The following is a 21,798-nucleotide window of genomic DNA, read 5'->3' as shown; positions in this document are numbered from 1 at the left end:
CTTTCTCCGTTTGGCAGACTGTGGGGTTTTGTTTATCTCCTCAGGGGCATCTCTCTGAGCGGTGACTGAATGGGAAATTAATTCGGTTAACCCCTGTCGACACCTCCCACTTTGGAGGTCTTTCCGACCCCACAAGGCCCCTTTAAGCCACTAAATTTCGCAATGAAGAAGACACCGACAATTGGCTTTCACCATTTTTCGTCAGCTAATTCTCGTATCAATTTCGTCTTGGATTTTGGCTCGTATGCAAATAACCCTGAACCAAGGAACCTTCAATCCCTAAGCCTCCTATTCAACCTTCCTCCTTTTTTTCTGCGAGGTCAACTAATTATGCAAAGAAGAGACAGACGTCGTTGTCTTGAAGGAAGCCCAAAAACTGCTCAAACTAAATGATGAGTTGCCTGCGCTTAATTCCCCTCAATTTTCTACCATTTTACTGGAAAATTCGTTTGCATAATTGAGGGTGGTCTATAAAAGAAAAGCCCGGAAATCCATCAACTACGCCTAGTAAAAAAACCCAAACAATTCACGCGCGAATTTCTATAGCATGTGGCTCCGCCCTCTCACCACGCATTTTCAATTGAAATATTTGTGCGGAAAACTGCATGCGGAAACGCAAAAATGAAAAGCATTTTCATTTAGCCAGAGTGTGAAAACAATGTTTGGGGAAACTTCAAGAAGGTGGAATTTTTAAGAGGAGAAGGAAGTGGAAAAGAAGTGTCTCTGTAAAGAGATAAAACTTTAACAAGTTATTTTAGGTCAGCAAGTTAAATTGTAGGTTCTGAAAATTAAAAGGATTGTGAAAAAGTGGCAAAATTTTAGTAAGAAAAATTTGAATGGAAGTCTTCAAGACCAACCCAAAGTAGCTGAAATTACTGGCACAGAAAGGCGTTCTTCTATAAGAAACCCTACAAATTGCAGGTCTTTGCCAATGAAAACTGACATTTGGCCTTGCCGTTGATTAGAGGTGTAAAGTACACCCATTCCACCGTCATTCTGGAGTCTACAAACAAGAACGATTTGGTGTGGAAACCCCCATTTGCCATGATTACCACACAACGAATCCAATTTCCAACCCAATTTCCAAGCAAAGTGTAAATTATAGCTGAGTTCGAGCTACTGGATTTTTGGTGCGGCTGACGATCTTCTGGAGCCTGCGCCTGGGGGTAATTTTCCGTAATGAGGAAACCGATGAAGGATCGCGGAGAGCAATCTCTTCCGGCTCGGAACGCCATGGGTGTCATTTTCCGATTTTTCGATTTCCCAGGCAGAATCCCGCGAACGTGACCAGATCGGAGCTGGTCGTAAATGAGATTCGAGCTGCTGGTGCTGCACTTTGGCAATTATCTCAACAACAATCGCAATAAAATTTTCACGCGCCATTGTAAATGTGGGCGTGGCTGGGAAAAAGGGGCGAGGGGCTGTGGAAATTGCTATCCTGTCAAATGAGCAAACTCAACGGGAGAGTCGAGCGTTAACCACCTGCTTCTCAGTCATGTAGTTTGGTAATTGAAACTCTTTCTTTGTTGGCCATAATTATCTTTCTTTTAAAGAGCTTTCCGGTTAATTTAATAAAATGGGAAAACTTGTAAACAGCATTTAACAAAAAACTTAAATCAAATTGGACACCCAACAGACATTTGGATAATTAAAAATGTATTTGAAAGCGACGTTGGGTATGGGGAAAGTTGCTGCCTACATTAAGTGGGTGGCAACTCATCATTTTCAGACTTTTAGAGGGGGTACTCATTTAGTTTCCTCTCTGACACTGTGGGCGGCATCCGCTTGTTTCTACCTAAAATCTTTGAGATCCACTCCCTGGTTCTAGTTTCTGAATCTGACTTTCTCCCGCCTCGAAATCATCTCCATAATGGTGATCCCCATGTCTTTTCTTTTTTATTGTCTAATCGCGATGCTCTTGAATTGCCAAATGGGCAAAGTCTTCCCATCCTCATTATTATCTGTGCAACAATATCAGTTTTATGGCTGACAAGCCCCGAAAAAAATAAAAATCGTACGTCTCAAGTTGAAGGCGCAAATAAAAATTGATCGACGGGTGCGGTTCAAGCGCAACTTTAATTTATGAGTTGCGCAAAAAAGTACAATAATTTGTAGTTTCAGCAGAGGATTGTCGGCAAAAGGTTGAGGAAAGTTCATGAGTCCTTCTGTTATGCAAGACAATACATAAACCTCTTGAATTAAGTGAAGTTTTCCCTTATTTTGAAAACATCAAATCGTTTTCCAAAGACATTTATAAACCCATCAAACTCATCAATTTAAATTCAAGTGCCCAAACCAAAGATTCAATTCGATTCCTGGCGAGAAATGCGCAATCGTCACGCAATCCCAAATGACAACGTCATGGAATGGAATTGCTTCGATTGAATGTGGAATGGGATGGTCTAGGATGATGATGATGGTATCCCATCCTCAAATGTTGCATGTTGTACTCGCATCTGTGGGCAGATTGTTAGCCCCGTTCCCCCAATCGAGTGTTGAAAACTTTATTATGCCTGTTATCACTTGAAACGCAACTAGGAGTAGGAAAAGGAAGAGATTAATTTGTGCCTTCGACAACTCGGGTAACCATTTCCCATTCCGTGTGGGCGTCGTAACTCCCTAAACAATAGATCGGGGCTTGGTCTCTGGGTCTGAGTCTTGGATCTTGGGCTTCAAAGCTTCCCTCACATGTGTTTGTATTCTCTGGGGATCGCCTGTGGGCTGGAAAAACAAAAACAGATAATGTAGCTACAGCAAAATGTTGGGAAATCATTTAAAAAATAATTAAGCCCATGTCTCCGAAAACCACGAAATTGACGCACAAAGCACTAGAAGCTCTACCCACATAATTGGGAATAAAGTGAATTATTTTGTTTGGAGCAGCTGACATATGTAAGCTTTGCTTTTTTTATAAGAGGGGAGAACATGAGAAACATAAAAAAAAATAGAGTCTCTGAAAGATTTAGCATTCTCCACATGGTTCTACAGTGTAATTAAATGTTGTGAAGCTGTGACCCTTTTTTTCTCGAGATTTTCTTGACTGGAAATTCAAAAACAAGTGTCATAAGGGCTTTAATAAATTTCGGGTTGTAGTCACGCTAAGTTAATTGCCATAATTCAGCTCCTATGCAAATTATGGCTCAAAATTCCTTCAGGGAAACGCTCCCAGGCCGTGTAATTTCAATTAAAAAGTCGTTAGCCACCCACTGGGCCAACTGGTCGGTTGTCATCCGCTGTCAGCTCTTTTTGGTAAACTTTGACTCTATTTACGGATCGGCGTAATTAAAGTGGCCAAAAAATTGAATTTTATTGCAGTCGCCACTGGGTTGCATTGAAAGTTGCAATGGCAATTGCAATTGGGATTGCGATTGCACAGAGTACGGAGTACCGAGTCGCAGCAGTTGAAATTGGTCGAGCCGGGGGACTGAGTTTTGGGAATGGGAATTGCGGTTTGTCTTCTACCATAATTTATGACTTTTAATTTTTACCACTTGTGCAAGATTTATGGCCAATGTGCAGAAATTGAAATGCAATCAAAAAATATTATGTTAACCTTTGAACCAAGGTGGCGAAAAAAGGAAAATGCTCACACAGAATGGGAGAAACTCAGTCAGAAAAACCATTTTCCATTGCTGCCACATAAATCACTGGCTGTTCGACTGCCCTTTTGTCTGAATTTCCCCAAATATGATTGACAGGCCATGAAATGGCATTCAAATTTGCTGACAATTTCTGCAGCTTCGAGTTATTAGCTGCTGTTAACCTTTGATCTGTATTGTAAAAGCTTCATCCTTTGGGCCTTATTCTGCTGTGAGTTTGGACATGTTGCTTTGGGTGGGGAAATACCCTTGTAGTCTGCGGATCGGTGGGTCAAAGACCTCCTTTGCCACCCATTCATGCATGACCGATGTCGATGTGGAAGCCACCCATGAGTTTTCCGGACATTTCCTCTTTGCGGCCTTGCCTTGAAGCTTCCTCTGTTTACATAAACAATTTGCATATTTCCACTTGTGTTTTTTTGCCATTCATGTGTCTTAGCCATGCGGGAATGTCTCACTCAACTTGTTTTTTTCTGTCTCTGGTGCTACAATAAATTCGTAATATTTTTAGGAGTTTGCCAATCCATTGGAGCGCATCAAAGCGAAAAAATGCCTTACGGAAAACGTGATGCGGAATGGGATCTATTGGAGGGGTTATTGTAAACAGATCTACTTTCACTGTCTGGCTTTTGTCTGGGGTCTTTTAGAATTTCAACTGCAAACGAGAACTAACAACCCTATGAGTTTAATTAAATTCTCCAATTTATTACACATATTCCACTTACATATGACTGACTTTTTTGACCCCGTTATCGCACGCCACGATGATTTATGCCTTCAATTAATAAGAGGCCATCCAAACAATGAAAGTAAGCTTTCAACTCCAAACAAACTCTTTATCTTATCGATTTTGTCCCGGCAATTTGGGCCAAAGTTTGTTGTTTGTTACTCTCGGCTTTTTATCGATTTCTTCCGCCAGTCACATTATTTGTAGGAACTTTCTATCGCCGACTGGGAAATGCATTCCATAAAAAATCAGGCCATCGGCAGGAGAGTGAAAAGTGAGTGAACCAGAGAGCCGGGGAAAGATATGAAAACCGCAGGCCAATCGACCGAAATCGTCGCGTGCCCAAGTCCCCGATTTTCCCCCTCCCCCATCAGCACCTCCCACTATTTTCCCACTCCACCCACACACCCACGCGAATGTCACGAGGCAGAAAATTGGGTGAAAAGTTTTTCTTTTACCCTCACCCCCGCCATTCTATGTTGATACATAAATTTCCCAGTCGAGTGGAAAGCTTTTCTCGTTCGCTTTTCAATTAGCATAACAAACTACCCCTGTCCCCCCATCAAAATTCTTGGGGGCTCCACTTGAGTTGAAGATTTTCCCATGTGTGTGGAAAACTTCTACTTGAAAGCTGTCACTTTGTGGATTTCGGGCCACCCACAACAACATTTTAATCTCAAATTGAAACGCACATAAGCCAAACAAATCATTTGTTGTCTCAGGCCCCTATTTGGTCATAAATAATATATTTATAGAGCCTTCTGGAATTGGCTTCCCTCCTAGTGCTACCATAAATTCCGTTTCAAATTGTGTCACCACCAACTCACTTTCCCCCTTTCTTTCTTCTCTTTCTAGGTAAGAATCGAAGACATAATACCTCGATAAATCTGCAGTCATTAATCTAGCCATATATGACCGCCAAGGTTGCGTAAGTTTTTCCTCAAAAAAGGAGCAATTTTCATCGGTTTTCCGTTGATTGGTTTCCGCAATTAAAGTTGCCATTTCTCAGGTCCGAAACTATCAACAATATTTCCCCGCTCATATTTGCCATTATTTTTTCACCGTTTTGGCATTGCGTGCAATTTTTAATTTTTCATGGCAATTTAAAAACGAAACCGAACAAAAATGCAGACAGGCAGACATACATTTGCCAATTGGCAATTTTTTGGCGATGATGGACCGAGATTAAGGATTTATTTCGGACTGTTGAAATTTTTAAAATTTTCGTTTCATAATTAACATTCATTCGTGTCTCCGTTCATTGGCTTTCTCTGTTTCAGTCTCCTTTTAAAGTGCAATTTTTTAATTGTTGTCATTTACTTTTCGATCGATTTTGGGATCCAATATCGAAGAGTGGTTGAGTAATCGGTGTGGGGAAGTTGATGAATATATAGGTTGATGGGTGGGAAATAGTTCGGTACTATTTATTATTGGCAAATGTTTATATTAGAAAGTCCTGCCCCTTGTCGTGCTGTTTATTTTACACCATCTGGAGGAAAATTTCAAATTTCCTTCGTTGTCACCGCACTGACTTGATCACGTGGCGATTTTATGATAATGACCCCGCTCTTTTTCGCCACCATTGTCACGTAAGGATCGTACAAATATGAGGGTTAGGTGCAGCAGCTCGGGTTCACCGAGAAGATACCCATTCCCAGGGCCCGAAAAAAAGTCAGGCTGCAAGCCAGGTGCGAAGAAATGCTAATGGCGAGGCAAGGTGCCAAAAGTCGTGATGTGACTCAATCGCTGACTCTTCGCGAACTGGCGGAAATAGAAAAGAAAATAAGAAAAGCATAGACAAAAAGCCTGGAGAGCGATGAAGGGGGGACCTTTTGGCATATCAAACTGCAAATCGCCGAGACAAAATCTCTTTGACAGCCTTCAACAAAAAGGAGAAACACAACACAACAGCGAGTAAAACCAATGCAACAAAAACATTGTAACACTGCCGGAAGAGAGTCCACGGCAAAAACAAAACGAAAATGCAGCGAGGGAAAAAGTTCAGCATTAACAAAGTTCGAATTGTTTTCAATATCGAAATGCACTTTTTGCCTTTGACAGACAGCAACAACAAAAGTCAGAGATACACAATCTGACAGCAGTCCGAAGACGAGGACCCGACCAACAGATGGGGGAATCCACGAGAGTGGGGGCAAAATAAGGGAAAGGGGCGATCTCTGATCTCTGTTTATGCTTCTTGGCATTTCTCGAATGCGCAGCTGATGGAGATGAGCACGGGGTCTCTTGGGTATGTTCTGAGGTTGGTTATGTTCGTCTTTATCAGCGACCATGTCGCTTGCCATTCCAATCGATCGAAGGCCGATCATTAAAGGGATCATGCAAATGTTGCTCATGTGAATTGCCTGGCAACTTGGTTTTCAGTTTGTTTTTCCTTCCTCAGCTAATGGGCAATGCAAAACAAGCTATCTATTTATCGATCTTGGTGTAAGCGTATTTTTAGAACGGTCACAATAATTTGTTGAACGCAGTTAAAGAAAATATTCAAATTTAAAAGACGTATTTAAAGAACTACAACGAAATAGAACCTTTCAATTATCAATTACCAATTAAATTAAAGTAACATTAAAAACTAATTTATTACCTTGCCCTAAATCTAGACTGAATTCTGAAAGCACGTCCACACTTAAAAGGTGATTAATAAGCCTGAAGGCTGGTCACACGTAGCAAGGTGCAGTTTTGAGTATGCCACTTGTAGCTCCTCTTTAGCAACCGCCTCAACCATAAACATTCAATCAGGCAAACACATGATTGAGGTGTGTATCCCAACTCCTCCGCTTATTCCTTCCAACGAGCTGCTCCCTCAATCAGCGGCTGGCCTCTGTATCGTCTCGTTTCACTTCGGTTTTATTCAAATTGGCAAATTGCTAATAAAGTTTTGCCAATTGCCGAATAGGCAATAAATATTGGTTTTATTTCACAGCCAAGCCGAGTTTTTATGAACTTGGTCTGGAGCACGGTGGAAAATCCAATGGGGAAAAGCCGGGGGAGGCTCAGCCTAAGGAGGTGTTGATGTGTGAATACGAAGGCGTTTATTGCGTGAAATCAATTGAGTTGAATAAGTTCGTTTATGCCTGTGGTGGTGGTGGCACTAACAAAAACTATAAGGAAGATCAATGGAACTTTCACTCCCGCGAGAAACGTTGACAAATTCACGGAGGCCGGGATACCGATCAAAAATCTCTGGAAGAGAAAGTTGGCAGGGGATAAAAGGAATATGCTATGCGGCATAAATATTCTGAAATATCCTGCTTTAAATTTGTGTATCTCCTAAGCCATTTTCCCCATTCCAATCGCCGTTTTTCTCGTGCATTTTCCCCCTGAAGTTATTGAACCCGGTTCCCTTTAAAGATGATTATTAACGCCCCGTGAAAATAATTTATGTTTTGCGGTTAAACTAGCATTAAATAATGTCGCCGAGGTTAACCGATTTCGCTGCTGTGGTAGCAATCACGTTCCCCGGCGAAAGATAATCATCTGAATCGAACCAGCCAACGATCGATGGATCGATCGATTGATCGGTGGTCCGAGGAAAGTGTTTCCCTGACCAAAAAACGTCAAAGCGGGAGATTATGAAGCCATGGAAAAGCAACCGAGAGGCGGGAGGTTAAACTTTAGTTGAACTTTTACTTCGGTCTCCACCCTTTGGGATGAAGAGATAAAGAGAGGGAGGATGCCGAGTTCCCACTCTGTAAGGCTTTTAAAAATCAATTTTGGATCGTGCTTACAGGTGGCTCCGTCCTCTGCTCACATGTCCAAAATACATCGTCATCATCATCGCCGGTTCGTTTACTTTTCGGCAGCACTGTGACCCTGCACCTCCAGAGTTATGAACTTGTTTGGGGCCTAATGAGTCGGGGTGCCCACCATCCACTATCCAGTAAACCAAAAAAAACAGGGGGAGGAGCTGGTTCCTCCTTGTGGTTTTTTCGTTCAGATTTTCATGGCTTCTGGGCATGGGAAGCTGGGGCCCATCGCAAATTGAGGTGTCGTAATGGCGGGAAAAACTTGGGATCGGATCGGGTCGATGGGATGCATGTTCATCTGCCAAGCCAACCCGATAGTGAAAGTGAAGTGAGGCGAAGCTTTCATTGTTGCTGCTGTCGCGGATCTTCAAAAGGCCCAAGTTGTCGTTGCCCAAGGATACATATATCCCTCCTCGGAGAAACAGAAAAAACAGGCGAATCCCCCAGACCACCACACTCATTTGCAATGTTAACGAATTGACCAAAAATTTGTTTGCCATTTTTCATCTGTTAGATTTTAATTTGTTTCCTTTTTGCCCCTCGGCTTGGCATTTTTCAGTTGTTTTTATTACTGTGGGTTTATCTCCAGTTGGGAGATCTTTCTATGGCAGCTGCGGCCAGTAATTATGGGTATGGGGATTTGTCTTTTATGGCCACTCAATATGGTTAAATGTCAATGGAATGGTTTGCCCAGGGGGGTTTCTTTTGGTGGATTGGGTTATTGAAGGAGGGAATAAGTAGGAAACTTTGTGCCGAGGACTATAACATAAATTATAATTAAAGGTAATAGATAAATGCACTCGGAAATGATTAATTGTAACGTTTAGGTATAGCTAGAGTATTTAAACTGTAAAGATATTTGTTGGGCTTAACAGTGATAGAACATCCTCATCAAACAACATTACATGTGAATGCTTTACAGCCTTATGAAAAGAGCATCAATCCTCCTATTTTTCACACATTTCCCAGTATTAAATTTCAATTATTACAACACTGATTACCAGCTGCCTCTTTTCCTATCCCTCAGCCATATCGTTTCAGGTTCCATTGCCGCTTTCAGCTTTCTATTTATTACACAATTAACAACTCGTTAGGAGGGGTTTAGTTTGGGGTTTCTTGTTTCGGGCTTTGGGTTTTGGGCCTGAGGTTTAGCGGTAACTGATTTTCCCTGTACTTCATTGACTACAAAAAGAGTCGAAAACAGGCAAAACCGTTGGTAATAATCTCATTTTAATTGCCGCTGGCCCAAAACCCAGAAAAAAAGAAGACAAGGTCCAGACCAAATTCGAATGAAAGTCGCGTAATGAACGTTTCATTGGCCAGGCCCGCCACGCTTCAGTTATTCCATTTGGGGGCTTTAAGGGGTTAACCTCTGCAAAATGGTCAGACCATAGCCTTCGGCAGCGATCCTCCGCCCACTGCCACTCCCCCACAAGTAATGAAAGCCAAGTTGTAACTATATTCATGACCTTGTCTGTTGTCTGCCGGCTTCTTTTCGTATTTCTTTTATTTTTTGGCTTCAATTCGATGTCAGCCAGCATCTTAATTGCACTTCAAGCAGTCGAGGATGGAGAAGTCCAAAAAGTGTTAATGAGAGGGCCAAGTTTGGTAATCGGATAGTGGAGATATGGAGACCGAAGACCACACAAAAAAAGATCACTCGAGTGGTGTCAAATTTACGCCTGAATATCTGGGTGAGCGAGGAAGAACCTCTCGAGAGCCAAATCGAAACTGGATCGATTTCCCCAACTCCATTTCGAATCTCTCAGGCCACTAACAAAACCCAATAAAACATGTCAAATGCGGCACGAGGCGAAAGTAAATCAAATATTTTGAATTATTGAGGAAAAATCAACAACAAATTGCCATTTGTTTGCCGCTCCAGCCGACGACGACGATCCATACAGACATGTACACATGTAGCAAATCCAAATCCGATTTCGATTTCAAATCCAATTGTTAATGGCAAGCATATTTCATGATTGATTTCCAAAGCGCGCTAAGCCCTGGCCAAAAATGGAAAACGAGGCAAGACAGGAGGAAAACTGGCGAGGAAATGCATTTGCCAATGACATTTTCCATGCAGATAGATACCAACGACGCATTTTCACAATTTTTGACAGTTCACTTGGGTCAAAAAACCAGCGACCACAGGCATGACCAAATGGGATTCCATGACAAACAAATGTCCAGGTGGCCTCAACAGCTGTCTCTCTTGTTTTACTATGGTCTTTTATCTCGATTTCGGTTTCAGTTTAGAGCTAATTAGCCTCGGATTCGTGTCATCTCAGTCGGCCTCAAATTATATGCAATTAATCGAACGATTTCGATTGGATTGGTTTCGCTTTTTGAATCACCACCCAGGGGGAAAGGCAATTTTGGGTGAGTCGTGCCCCTCAATCCAAAGCTCCGAGCTGCGTCATTTGCTTAGGAAAATTGTCTTTAATTATTCCGATGCAGTTCTACTCGAATGAAGGCTATTTCAACCAGACAATGTTTTTCTAGGGGGCTGATTCAATGCACTAGAGATAAGCATAGCTGGGAAGGTCAAGTAGTTGAGAGATTCCATAGAGAGAACAACCAAGTGAGACCAGAAAGTGTCAAAAGATAAGGGAGACATCAAAATTATCAGCTTGGAGCTTTAAGTGTTAATTGGGGTTAAGTTCGTTAGTGATCTGGATTAAAGAGATAGGTTTACGAGCTCACTGAACTTTGATTTCGATAAGGAAAAATAAATAACAAAATGTAATTAATTGTCTTTTAGGATAACTTCAAAATGTTCAAGGTAATACATAAAGATATCTGCAGTTGGCAGCGACCAATTCAACATTAAGTCATAAAGGGTGTTTCATGACTGGAAAGTCTGGTCCCACTGGAGTTCATTGAACTTACTATTTACATTTGCAAGCACTATAAAACAATAATTTCTTGACAAAATTTCACAAAGACTATAAGAACAAATCTCTCTCGACTTAAGTAGAAAGTCCAAGTATTGGGAAAAGGCCTTCCCGCTTTTCTTCGTAATACGAATTTCTCTAACGGCTTGAGAGACACACATTTTCACACCGTATCAAAAAACGTTTTCCCTAATTTCATTGAAAATAATTACGAAAAAACAGTTAAAGTCGCCCCAGCCAGAGGCAGTTGAGCAATTTCATAATCAGTTTCCATGTAACATGTTTCTAATGAGACCACAATGAGCACAGAGATTTTCACGACAAAGCGTCAAACTTGTTCTCTGGCCCCATGGCTCCGACCCAAGAACGTGATGCCAACAAAGCCAAAAAGCGAGACGAGACGGGATTCCGGCCATCATCTTTGTCGCCGGCGAAGAGTTGAACGTGACACTCGGACGTGATTATGTCAACGGTGCTTAGACTCGGATTCAGTAGCCCCCTGCTAACCCAAAACTCCTTGTCCGATGTGTGTTACTCAATAGGCCAGGTCGGACTTTAACTGCGACTCCCGACTTAACTTCACACATTCTCGGGATCCCGAGATCTCGGGATCTTCAAAGCGGCTTATTCCCGATGCATTTGGTCACGGCACGTCGACGACATCAATTCCTCTGGTGGAAACTGAAGAACTGTGAGTGGTTTTCTGGGTCAGCTGATTAATTGCACTTTTGGGGTCGTCTTTCAACCTGGAAAATCCCATCTCCACTGCATCACCACCTTCATCATCTCATTTTCCCGGACTTTGTCGATTTGTTTGGCTCTTCCTTTCCGCCTGTCATTTATCAACTCTTCCCTTTGCTCTCTCCCAGCTTCCTTGGGTAATTAGAGTCGCTGCCTGATTTTCGTCTAATTCTATTTTGTTGAACTCTATTTTTAGGCCGATTTGGAAGTGTTCCAAATGTCGTGACTACTTCACATAAAAATGTTTGCAAAAAAAGGAAAAGAAAAAGGCAGCGAAACAGAAAACGTACAAAAAGAAACAATTTATTTTTTGTTCGTGCGTTCCCAATTTATGTGACATCTTGGAAATGTTCTCTATAAGACATTTCTAGGTGGAATTTGGGTTGCTGTCGGCTTCCTGCTTATAAAAATTGGCTATAAATTTGATTCCTTCTAGGAAAAGATTTATGACGATTTGATAGCGCTTTAAAAAGTGTTTTTAGGCTAGGCAGTTGTTAATGCTTAATGATACCCTTTAGCCAAACGCGTTACAAGAAATATATTGTTTACTGTACTTTCATGTTATAGAATCAAATGTTATTGCCAATGCCTACAGATATTAGTTTTTTATACTTCACAATAAATTAATCATAATTCTCGGGCATATGGTTTACCCACGTTTTGGGCGTGATTTCCGAACCTTTTAATCGCCATTGTGGCAAACATTTATTAATGTCTTTTGTTAATTTTAAACAATTCTGTAAAATTCTATTCATAATCAACCTCTGGCGAATCAGACAATATCTGAAGGCGTTGCCTGGGACCGAAGACCAATAAAATGTAAACCTAAAATTGTAAAATTCTAAAAACGCGGTCGAGGTCACGCACTGACATTTCCGATAATGAATGTACGATCTGGTGGGCCATTGTTGCTTTTTATTCTTTTTTTTGTACATGTAGCCAAAGCCGATTGCTCAATTCTTTGGTCATTCTCAACCACGCCGAATTACAGCAGCAACATCGAAAGAGTCTCTGAGTCAACGAACCTCGGTCGCAGACATCCAAGATATATAGTAGAGATATAGATACGCGACGTGCCCAGCACACTGTTTCTATTGAGTTGCGGCTTGTAAAAATAGCCATCGCATTAGAGGAACTTATTTTGACCGATTCCGAGGGGCGATGAACATTCGCATGAATAAACATCGCGAAGAAAACTGGGAAAAAAAGCAGAAAAATTGTATATGGCAGCCAGACTTTTGGAAGACAGTGTGAATACCTTGAGTGCCTAAAAATGTGTTGCAATTCTTATGACTAAGTAAAGAAGAATGAGGATAGAAAAATGAGAATATTGATGGAAAAATATAAAAAAAATTAGCCAGCTGAAGATGAAAAGTCAAGGAAAAACATATTTACCAATAAAGAAAGGGTGTAAAATAAATGTAATTATGTGTCTTTCAACGTAACCATAAATATGTATTTTTTATTACCCAAGGTAATTTCTAATGAAATAAGTATAATAAAAAAATAATATTTTAACACTACAGATCATATTAAAATTAAAATGGCCTACCATCTTCATTTCTGGGAACCCTTGAAAGGCTTCTCAATCATTTCTAAAATATCTGCATACTCATTCTCTGAAATTGAGGGTTTTTTTTTCCAACACTTTCACACCACTGTGAGCCAACACATTCACTTTTCTTGCCATTCGCTCGTGCTGGCTTTATTATTTTTTCTCTGCATCAGATTTCAATCTAGAGAACTTCGCACTGACTTCAATTTGTTTTCCCTGATTTCTTTTATTATTTCCTACGCTTGCCAATAATCTTGAGACCTCTCGAGACTCTCGAGCACAGAAAATAATAAAAGCTGCTCCTCAAGTTCAGGCAGCGCAGATTAGTCACGAATTTTGCATAAAGTTCTGCATTCTAAATTCTCATATTTCCAGCCAGCGCTCCTCAAGTGGGTGGGTGGCGGCAACTGCATTAAGGCAATGCTTAGAGACCTCAGAGTCGTGCCAAGATTGGGAGTGGTTCACCTCAGTTTTGGGCCCGGATCGTTTGGCTTTTGGTTTTGGTTTTGGAGCCGAGACCGAAAAAACAAAGAGAAAGGCGTTCCTCCAAAAAAGATATACAATGTTGTGGCTTTTGGCTGGTTGGTTACTAGGGTTGGGTTCGAGCTCCGACTTGGGTTCTCCGGTCGCTGGTCTTCAATTCTGGTAATGAGCCCCAAGTATCGCAAATAAGCAGCCCACACCTGCCTCTCCGGATCCTCCTCGGTCTTTTGTCTACACTCCCACTCCTCCTGCGTTGAGGTCTTACTTCGTCCCAACTATTTCCAAAGTTTGTTCTCTGCCAGAGGCCCTCTTCTTCGATTCTATGACTCGACTTGGTTAAGTTGGGTACATTTATCTATTTACCTAACCAAGCGGGCCAAGCCTCTGGAAAAGAATTCTTTTGTTTATGCTGTCTTATAATTAGCTATAATGATAAAAATCATAATGCAAAACAATTTGATGCAGAAAATTGCTTGGCTTGGGTAAAAAGCTGAAAAATAACTCTTAGAAAAAAGCATTTATAAAAATGCGATAAAAGAGGTGGTAAGTTTTCTATACCTCGTATTTCGAAAAATGTTGTAATAAAAATAAATTACTTATATAACAATTACATTTGCAAGGCCTTCAACTTTGAATCAGTCTTTTAACTTCCCCCAGTATAATTAAATTTACTGCACAGAAACATTTGGTGGCAGTAAAAGTAACCCACCGTAAAAAGGAGAAAAATCCCAAGCAGCCTGTCAAAACTTTCCCGCTTTTCTCAGTTTTCAGGGCAGGGGGGTTTTCGAGGATCTGGTAAGGCTTCCCCATAAATCTTTTTCGCGGCAGCGTAGCTTTCTCGGATCATTCTTCAAACTGAAAATGGCAGAGTGGAGTTGCAAAAGGTGACTTGGCCAGGGTTTCTTTTTGGCAGCTGCCTTTGAGTGTCAATTTGGCCATTACCCAAGGTAAATCAAGAGCTGTCCAAGGAAATCATTTTCATAAATTTGCAATTTCTCCAAAGTGAGACCCAATCTCTGTGACATTTCAATTTGCCAGTGTCGAAAGGGAGGCCACAAAGGCAACTTCAATGAAGATCTCAAACAGGTGAAAATTAAAATTTATGTTTGCATTGGGCTTTTCGTGGGCCTCTAGGCTTTGACTTCGAGTTGAGTAAGGATGTGTCCGGGCCATAAATAAATGTCCGTGGCTCGAACACTTTGGGGTGAAGAGGTTGTCTCTAAAAGTCTCTCCCCCTTATTTCCCCCTACTTATCGATTTCTAATTTCAACTTTTGTGCACCTTTTGTTGATTTTTCATATTTTGTCGGCGGTGATGCAAGAGTTCATCGGGGTTAAACTGTTTGTATGGAGATCAATGTCCAGATTGTGGAAGCCCGCTTGGGAGTTTCCCTGCCAGCCTGCCTTCGCTTTTTTCTCGGATTTTCTTCGGATCTCATGTGTGGGTGTCACTGGGTGTCACGCCCACCTTTCCCACTTTGACCCCTTGGCGTCAATTGTCTTGTAATTATTTTTTTGATGTTTGATAAATTGAATATCGCTCTGTGCGGAAAATCTTTCTTCTTTCCCCACTCTTCTGTGTGATTAATCGTGAAACAATGGCCGAGAGCTTATGCAATGCGTGGGACTTTTCCAGCTTGACCTTTGGTTGGAAGAGGATAGAGATACGGATGGGGTTGAATGGGGATAGAGCCAAGGCCCGGCAGCTGTTAAAATGACAAATGAGCGATGCCATATCGCTGCAGATGGGCGGTAAATGCTGTTGCAGGAATTGGAAAAATGTTCGAGAGGGGAGGGCAATATCTTGGAGATAATGTGGCACTGAGATCGTTCGTTTAACGGAGGGGAAAGTTAGATGCAGCAAGAATTTAAGATTGCACTGGATAAGAATACTCACTAAGTGAGTATACGAAAGTTGATTTGAGCCAGAAGACTTTATCCTAGAAAAATTAATATTTCTGAATGTATATATAATTTCCTTTAGCAATGAAGATATATTATTTAAAAAACCATTTATCCCACATGACTTTAATGTGGTTTGGCACACTCTGTAACCATATCCTTTACGGCCAGCCAAGCCTTTCTCTCTCTCCCCAGTCCCAATCCCTTTCCTTTCCCTCCTTGTTTGCCTAATCAATTAGCCGCCTGGGCATATCAAGTATACGTCATGTTAGCCACATAAGCTGAATTCAACGGACACCTTTTTAATTTCCCTTTTTGTGTGCGCTCTCTTTTTGATTCCAGGTGTTGTACCATGAAATTGTATCACACGCTCGAGTGGTGAGCTCTTGCATTCGAGCCGCCGAAAAGGAGCAGCAACTCCAACAGCAGCAGCAGCAACAATTGCAACTGCAACAGCAGCAGCAACTGTCGAGTCAGCAACCCGCCTCATTGACCAGCAACTGCTCCAGTGAGTCAACCAGCGACTCGGCCACAAAGTCGAGCAGCCTGAGCAGTGGTTTCGCCTCCTCCGATCCGGTGACCACACCCATAGGAACCACGCAAACTGCCCCACCACCAACAGTCACCCACCACCCATCAAAGAAGGGGGAGGGAAACTTGGAGCGACTAAGGGATCGCTATCATCTGTTGTATCTGAAGGCTTTCGAACTTCAATTGTGTCTGGATAATCTGCTTAGGAAACGCAGTTCCACAGCGGTAAGTTATGAAAAACTACATAAATATATAAACAGCGCACTAGTTTAAAGCCCATCTATGGGAACTTGAACCAATTAGAGATTTTGTAAAAATACCTATACGGGAATTCCCTTCAACCTATTCTGAGATTAGTTTCCATTAAGGTTTACGTTATAAATATATATTACTTTTTAGTATTTTTTTAAATTAAATAATATAGAAAAAGTAGGAATGTCCATTTCATCTTCTTAAAAATACTTTCTACCGAATAGCACCCAACATATATCCCTATATATCACACTAATTTATGGCCTATCTACATGAACTTGAATCGATTAGGGATTTTCCAAAAATAACCTCTGCATTGCCCTTGGCGTGTCTTCGACTTTTGTCACTTTGGGTTATCTGCTGGTTGGCCATAAAAAAGAAAACTCCCAGCCAGCCAGCAAGGGAAAAGCATTCGTCGAGATGCCAGGGATTCTTGGAAAGAAAGAAAATGCATTTGGCGCCGCTTTCCCTGCACGTCCGTCCGCCGTTCATCGCCGCATCGCATTGCCAATTGTGGAAATTTCTAATTACGTTTTTGTATAACTCGGTTGCGAGTGATTTAATTAATTCATTTAGTGAAAATGCCGGCAATGCGACAAAAAATGTATTGGGAAAGCGCTGAAGTGCAGAGCAGTGTAATTGAATAGTGAGACGAACTTGGGAGAAAGATGAAAGAGTTTCGCCTGGGTGGTGTGGTTTTGGTATGGCAAGGTGTGTCTGGTTGGTTCCTGTTCGATGGGAAGATGACGGAACTGAAAGTGAAGAATGTTCCAGTAAAAGTTATTAAGAAGTAAGAAAAAGAAATTGCTAGAATTTTCTTCAGAAGGCTTTAAGATGATGTTCCTTAACCAAGTTAAAAATAGAATATAATGAACGGCTATGTTAGGCAAAACTGTAAAAATGAAGCTTTTCCGAAGATAAGTTTCAAGATCCCCCTATGATCCGCACTTCCTTCCCTCTACCATAATGGATCTGTTAATACCATGCCCCTGGTAATTCACCAATCTATTCTGTTCCTCTTGTGGCATCCGTTTCGTGTTTAAATCCAGTGAAAGTCAATTTCGCCTTATAGACACGTTGACCCAGTTTCCTACCATCGGGTGTGGATAGATGGATGGATCCTCCTTGGAGCTCTAAACGTTTCCTGGTTAAAGTTCTCTGCCCCTCTCTTTGCCTGGTAATTGGAAAGCGTTTTTCATGCACCCCGTCTTAATTGTGGGTAATTTGCGGAGTAGGAAGCGCAAAATGCTCTGGCCTCGTGCCCGAGCTCAGTTGGTAAATAATTCATTCGAGACACGCACTGGAAGAGGCGTCTTCTGACCCACACACATAGAGTCTTCTAGGCTTTCTTCCCGCACCTATCATCAGACCTCCGGCTGTGGGGCAGTTAACCTTTTTTTTTGTTTTGCGAACCGCTTCATTTGATTGCGCCTCGGGCGGGCTTTTATCCACCTCTTTGGATTTTCCTCGTTGTTGCAGAAACAATTTCATTTTCCACCGACTAGCTGATGCAATAATTTGCATCCCCCTTGGGGATCCGTCCATGACCAATCTCTATGTGGGCCGATCCAGTTGGCAATTTTCAACACTTTCCTGGCCACATTTAGCTGGGGCTGCCCGCGGGGGAACTCGCTGCTCTACATTTGCCATGCATCCAATTTCTGGCCAAGAGGAGATTAGCCGGCCATTCAAGCCATGCCAAGACTTCAAACGAAAGGCGGCTGCTATAAAAACCAAATAGCGAACCGAACTAGGGACAGACGGAAATGTCACAAGTGCTTGCACTTGAAGAAAATAACTAGGGATTTGAAATTCAGTTTAAAAACAGTTTAAGAATGTCTTATCAGATAAATATTTCTAAAGACATCTAAAAGTATGCAGGAAAAAAGAACGTGGTCTTTCGGAGTAAATCTGTCGATCACAAAACATATTGTTGCATACTTTTACACACCAAAACCCTAGTGTTTCTGTGGCGTTATTTTATTATCACTACCAATTTATTTATATACCCAATTATGAGTGTTCAAGCCATGATCTGATCCTCTACTGCAGTTATTTCTTTCGGTGCCCCATTTTACCAAATGTCGTAATAAACTCACGGCTTGCTTTACCCGCAACAATTTCCCCGCTTCTTCATCAGCGGGGTTAAACTTTAAGTAGCTGCCATAAAGAAATGTATTTATATCTAAGGCAATATAAAAATCAAAAACTGCGAAAAGTAAAAGTTGAATTTATGCGCCCTCAACTGCAGAGTTCAGAGAAGTCAACGGCAAGACGGTAAACTTCGAAATCAGCTCGAAAATCAGCACCGAAACCAAATGAAAGTGACCGAAATGAGCAGAGCAGGGCAAATGGAAATAAACCAAATCAAATTTACGACGTGCCTGAACTTTGGAAAATAAAAAGAAAAAAAAAAAACTGAAAAAGGATGGGTTGCTTGACCGATTTTTAAAATACCCTATTGGTTTTTAAATCTTTTACGAGATATATATTTATTTAGTTACCTATGTATTTTTGTAATGTCTTTCCCTGCTTAAAACTATAATCTTTTTTTCTTAATGGTATGTATTTTCCAACTAGTTTTCCTTTGTTGCATCTTTTTCCACCTCTTTCCCACACTTATTCTCTGGCAACATGTTGCAAGTGACGGCCGCGGCAAGTTCGATAAACAAATGCAGTTGAATTGCATTGAATTATGCCCCATTATTGTTGTTATTATTGTTATTATATCCCGCCTGAACCTCCACTTTTTCTCTGGGATGATGTTGTTTATTCTTGGGAAATTGTGTTTGTTTAGCAGACTGAGACCACAAGACCTTTGGCTGTGGATTCCGGATTTCGAACGGGTTGAAGGTTGAACTGGAGGCTGGGAAACATCTGTTGGTTGAAAGGGAAATGATCTTGGGAGTGGGAGAACATGCGCGGAAATCAAGTTATCTTCTTGGGGCCTTGAAGCTGTCATCATTTTTCTAATATTACTAATTGGTCATCATTTCCATGTACCAATTAGCGTCCGTCAATGGTGTACGATCAAAATATTTATGAATTTAATTGGCTCCATCATCAGTGCAGCAACAAAGTGGCTTTGCTAACCAGCAGACATCAATCAAATACCGACATAAATCAATCCTCAATTTTGCTACCAGTCTGCAAGTCCACACCCCAAAAAATGGAGAAAAAACTGAAAACGAAATATGCAAATTTTGGTTTTTTCTCCATCTTTTGTGAACCACAAAACGAGGCTTTAAAATGAGTGAATGCAAATCGCATAATAATTGACAATTGGAGGTGGAGGGGAGTGGTTAGTCATTTAACTGGCAGTCACGTCGGAATCGAATCGGAACTGCAATTTATGCATGTTGATTGCTTACACATGTTGCAAGTGGCTAGCTGCAGGTTGCAGGTTGTGTCCCGGAAAGCAGTACAAATTAAATCACAATAATTATGTAAAATCGGGGAAAACAAGGCGTGGGCACACCCACAATTTACGATTAAATGCGGAAGAAAAACAATTGAATTTTTTCTGATGTTTGGTATGGTTATGTTTTTATCTCATGCTTCTCTTAGAAAAATAAAAACTTAACAGGCTCACAGAAAAACTTGGCCACGTAAAAAAAAGAAAAAATGTTTGCAACCGCAATAAAATTGGGTGGCTCCGAAATGGTTTTATAATACAACACACTAGGCAAAAACCGTTCGCTGCTCTAGTTTCTGGCTTAGATAATGACAGATTGCTGGCTTCATATTCCTTGGGGTTTCTTTCTTTAGAGCTTGTTTTTCCTCCAGTTTTTCAATTACCCCCCTGTAATGATCAAATCCACCATAAATGGTTCATTATTTTATGCCAGTCTGATAGAGGAGTATCGTATTATCACGGATAAGATTGGGGATTTGTGATCTGATTCGATCTGTGATCGCACACATTGGCTTCCTGGGCCAATGATTTATGATCGCCAGGGAAAGCCATAAAGAAAAGCCAGAATAACAACAATAAACGATCAAGAAAAGCAAATTGCCAGCAGCTGTTGGTTAAACGGGCTACAATCCCATACAGATCGATCGATAGTTGGGAAAGTCAGTCCATTTTTAGAACAAAAGATAATATGGTATTCTAGGTCGGTAAAAGAAGGCGTTTCCGACCCTATAAAGTATATATTCCCGATCTAGCCATGACCGATACCAAGCGGTATCTGGGAAAACATGATTTCGGATTTGTCAGTAAATCGATGGAATGCGAATTTTTTTTTCTTAACTGGCTTCGGGACAAAATATAAAAATTTTTACTTAAAATAGTTATCCCACACCTGTTTGGCGGGACATCACAATGGGAAATGCAAGCAAAAGAGAGCAGCAGTCATCGCCTCACAGCGGCAACATGTTGCTGTGGTGTCGTGTGGCGCAACGGCAACTGCGACATCTTCAAATGCGATTTATTGTGCTGCCAGCAACCTTACTCAAACTGACATTTGCCAAATGTCAACTTGCGACTTTTGTTTGCCTGCCTTTGTTTTCCACTTTGCATCGAATCAAATTCGCCTCCAATTGTCAATATTTCATTTTCATTTTGCCGGCAACACCTTAAAATGTTTCCCTACACAGTAACTAAAATGTATTTAAATCATATATATAGTATCATATCATACTAAATGCAAAGACATTGCTAAGTTGTAATGATAAAACTATGTAACAATTTTGATAGTTTCTTACGTTTTTGAGAAATTGCATTTTTCAGTATCAAGTTAACATTTTTGAAAATTAGAGTATGTCTCGGGTGTACACCTCCCGCAGCTCCTTCGCTGGCCCGCCAGCAACCTGCAAATTATGAGCAATTGCGTGGCCAGGAATCGGGCATTAGCATCTCCCTGCGTGGGCCAGATGGCGTGGGCAACACCCACGTCGGATCGGTCTATATAGTGCCCCAAGTTCTGCGGCAACATGTTGCACTGTCGGCAGATTAGGGTCAGACACCGAGAACGAGAATTGGCAGGGGTCTGAAGTGAAAATATGCAAACTATGGCCGACGGCCTGTCGAAGTTGCACGTTGCTGCACGCCAGCAACATCAGTTGCTGCTGCTGATGTTGCTGCTCCGACCAATGCAGCGACTTGAATGCTTGCATTTTCCTCTGCTTTGCTAAATTTAGCATCTAATGCGATTTGTAATAGTTGAGCTAAATTGTAGACGTCCAAGCTGCTGCTGTACCAGGAAATGTTTGCCGTACGCCAGCAACACCAGCAACAACAATGAAAGTAATAATATTGTCGTTGCTGTGGGTTGTTGTTGCTGCTTGAGGGGGTGGTGCATGGCGAGGGGGTGGTTGGTGGTGCTGCATGTTGCCCGTTTTCCATA

At 41.4% G+C, this 21,798-nt stretch overlaps 1 protein-coding gene across 5 annotated transcripts in view; it reads left to right on the top strand.

The window, feature by feature from the left end:
* Positions 1–21,798, top strand: part of klar (klarsicht) — a 118,581-nt gene that overhangs the window by 71,519 nt on the left and 25,264 nt on the right. For all 5 annotated transcript variants that reach the window (XM_065864044.2, XM_065864045.2, XM_065864043.2 and 2 more), the window contains one exon: positions 16,010–16,423. In XM_065864044.2, coding sequence (XP_065720116.2) covers positions 16,010–16,423 — 414 coding nt within the window. The remainder of the gene's footprint in view (positions 1–16,009; positions 16,424–21,798) is intronic.

The sequence above is a fragment of the Drosophila suzukii genome, chromosome 3, assembly GCF_043229965.1.
Source record: "Drosophila suzukii chromosome 3, CBGP_Dsuzu_IsoJpt1.0, whole genome shotgun sequence".
NCBI lineage: Eukaryota > Metazoa > Arthropoda > Insecta > Diptera > Drosophilidae > Drosophila > Drosophila suzukii.
The sequence above is the reverse complement of the archived record's forward strand: the minus strand, read 5'-3'. Positions and strand labels throughout refer to the sequence as shown.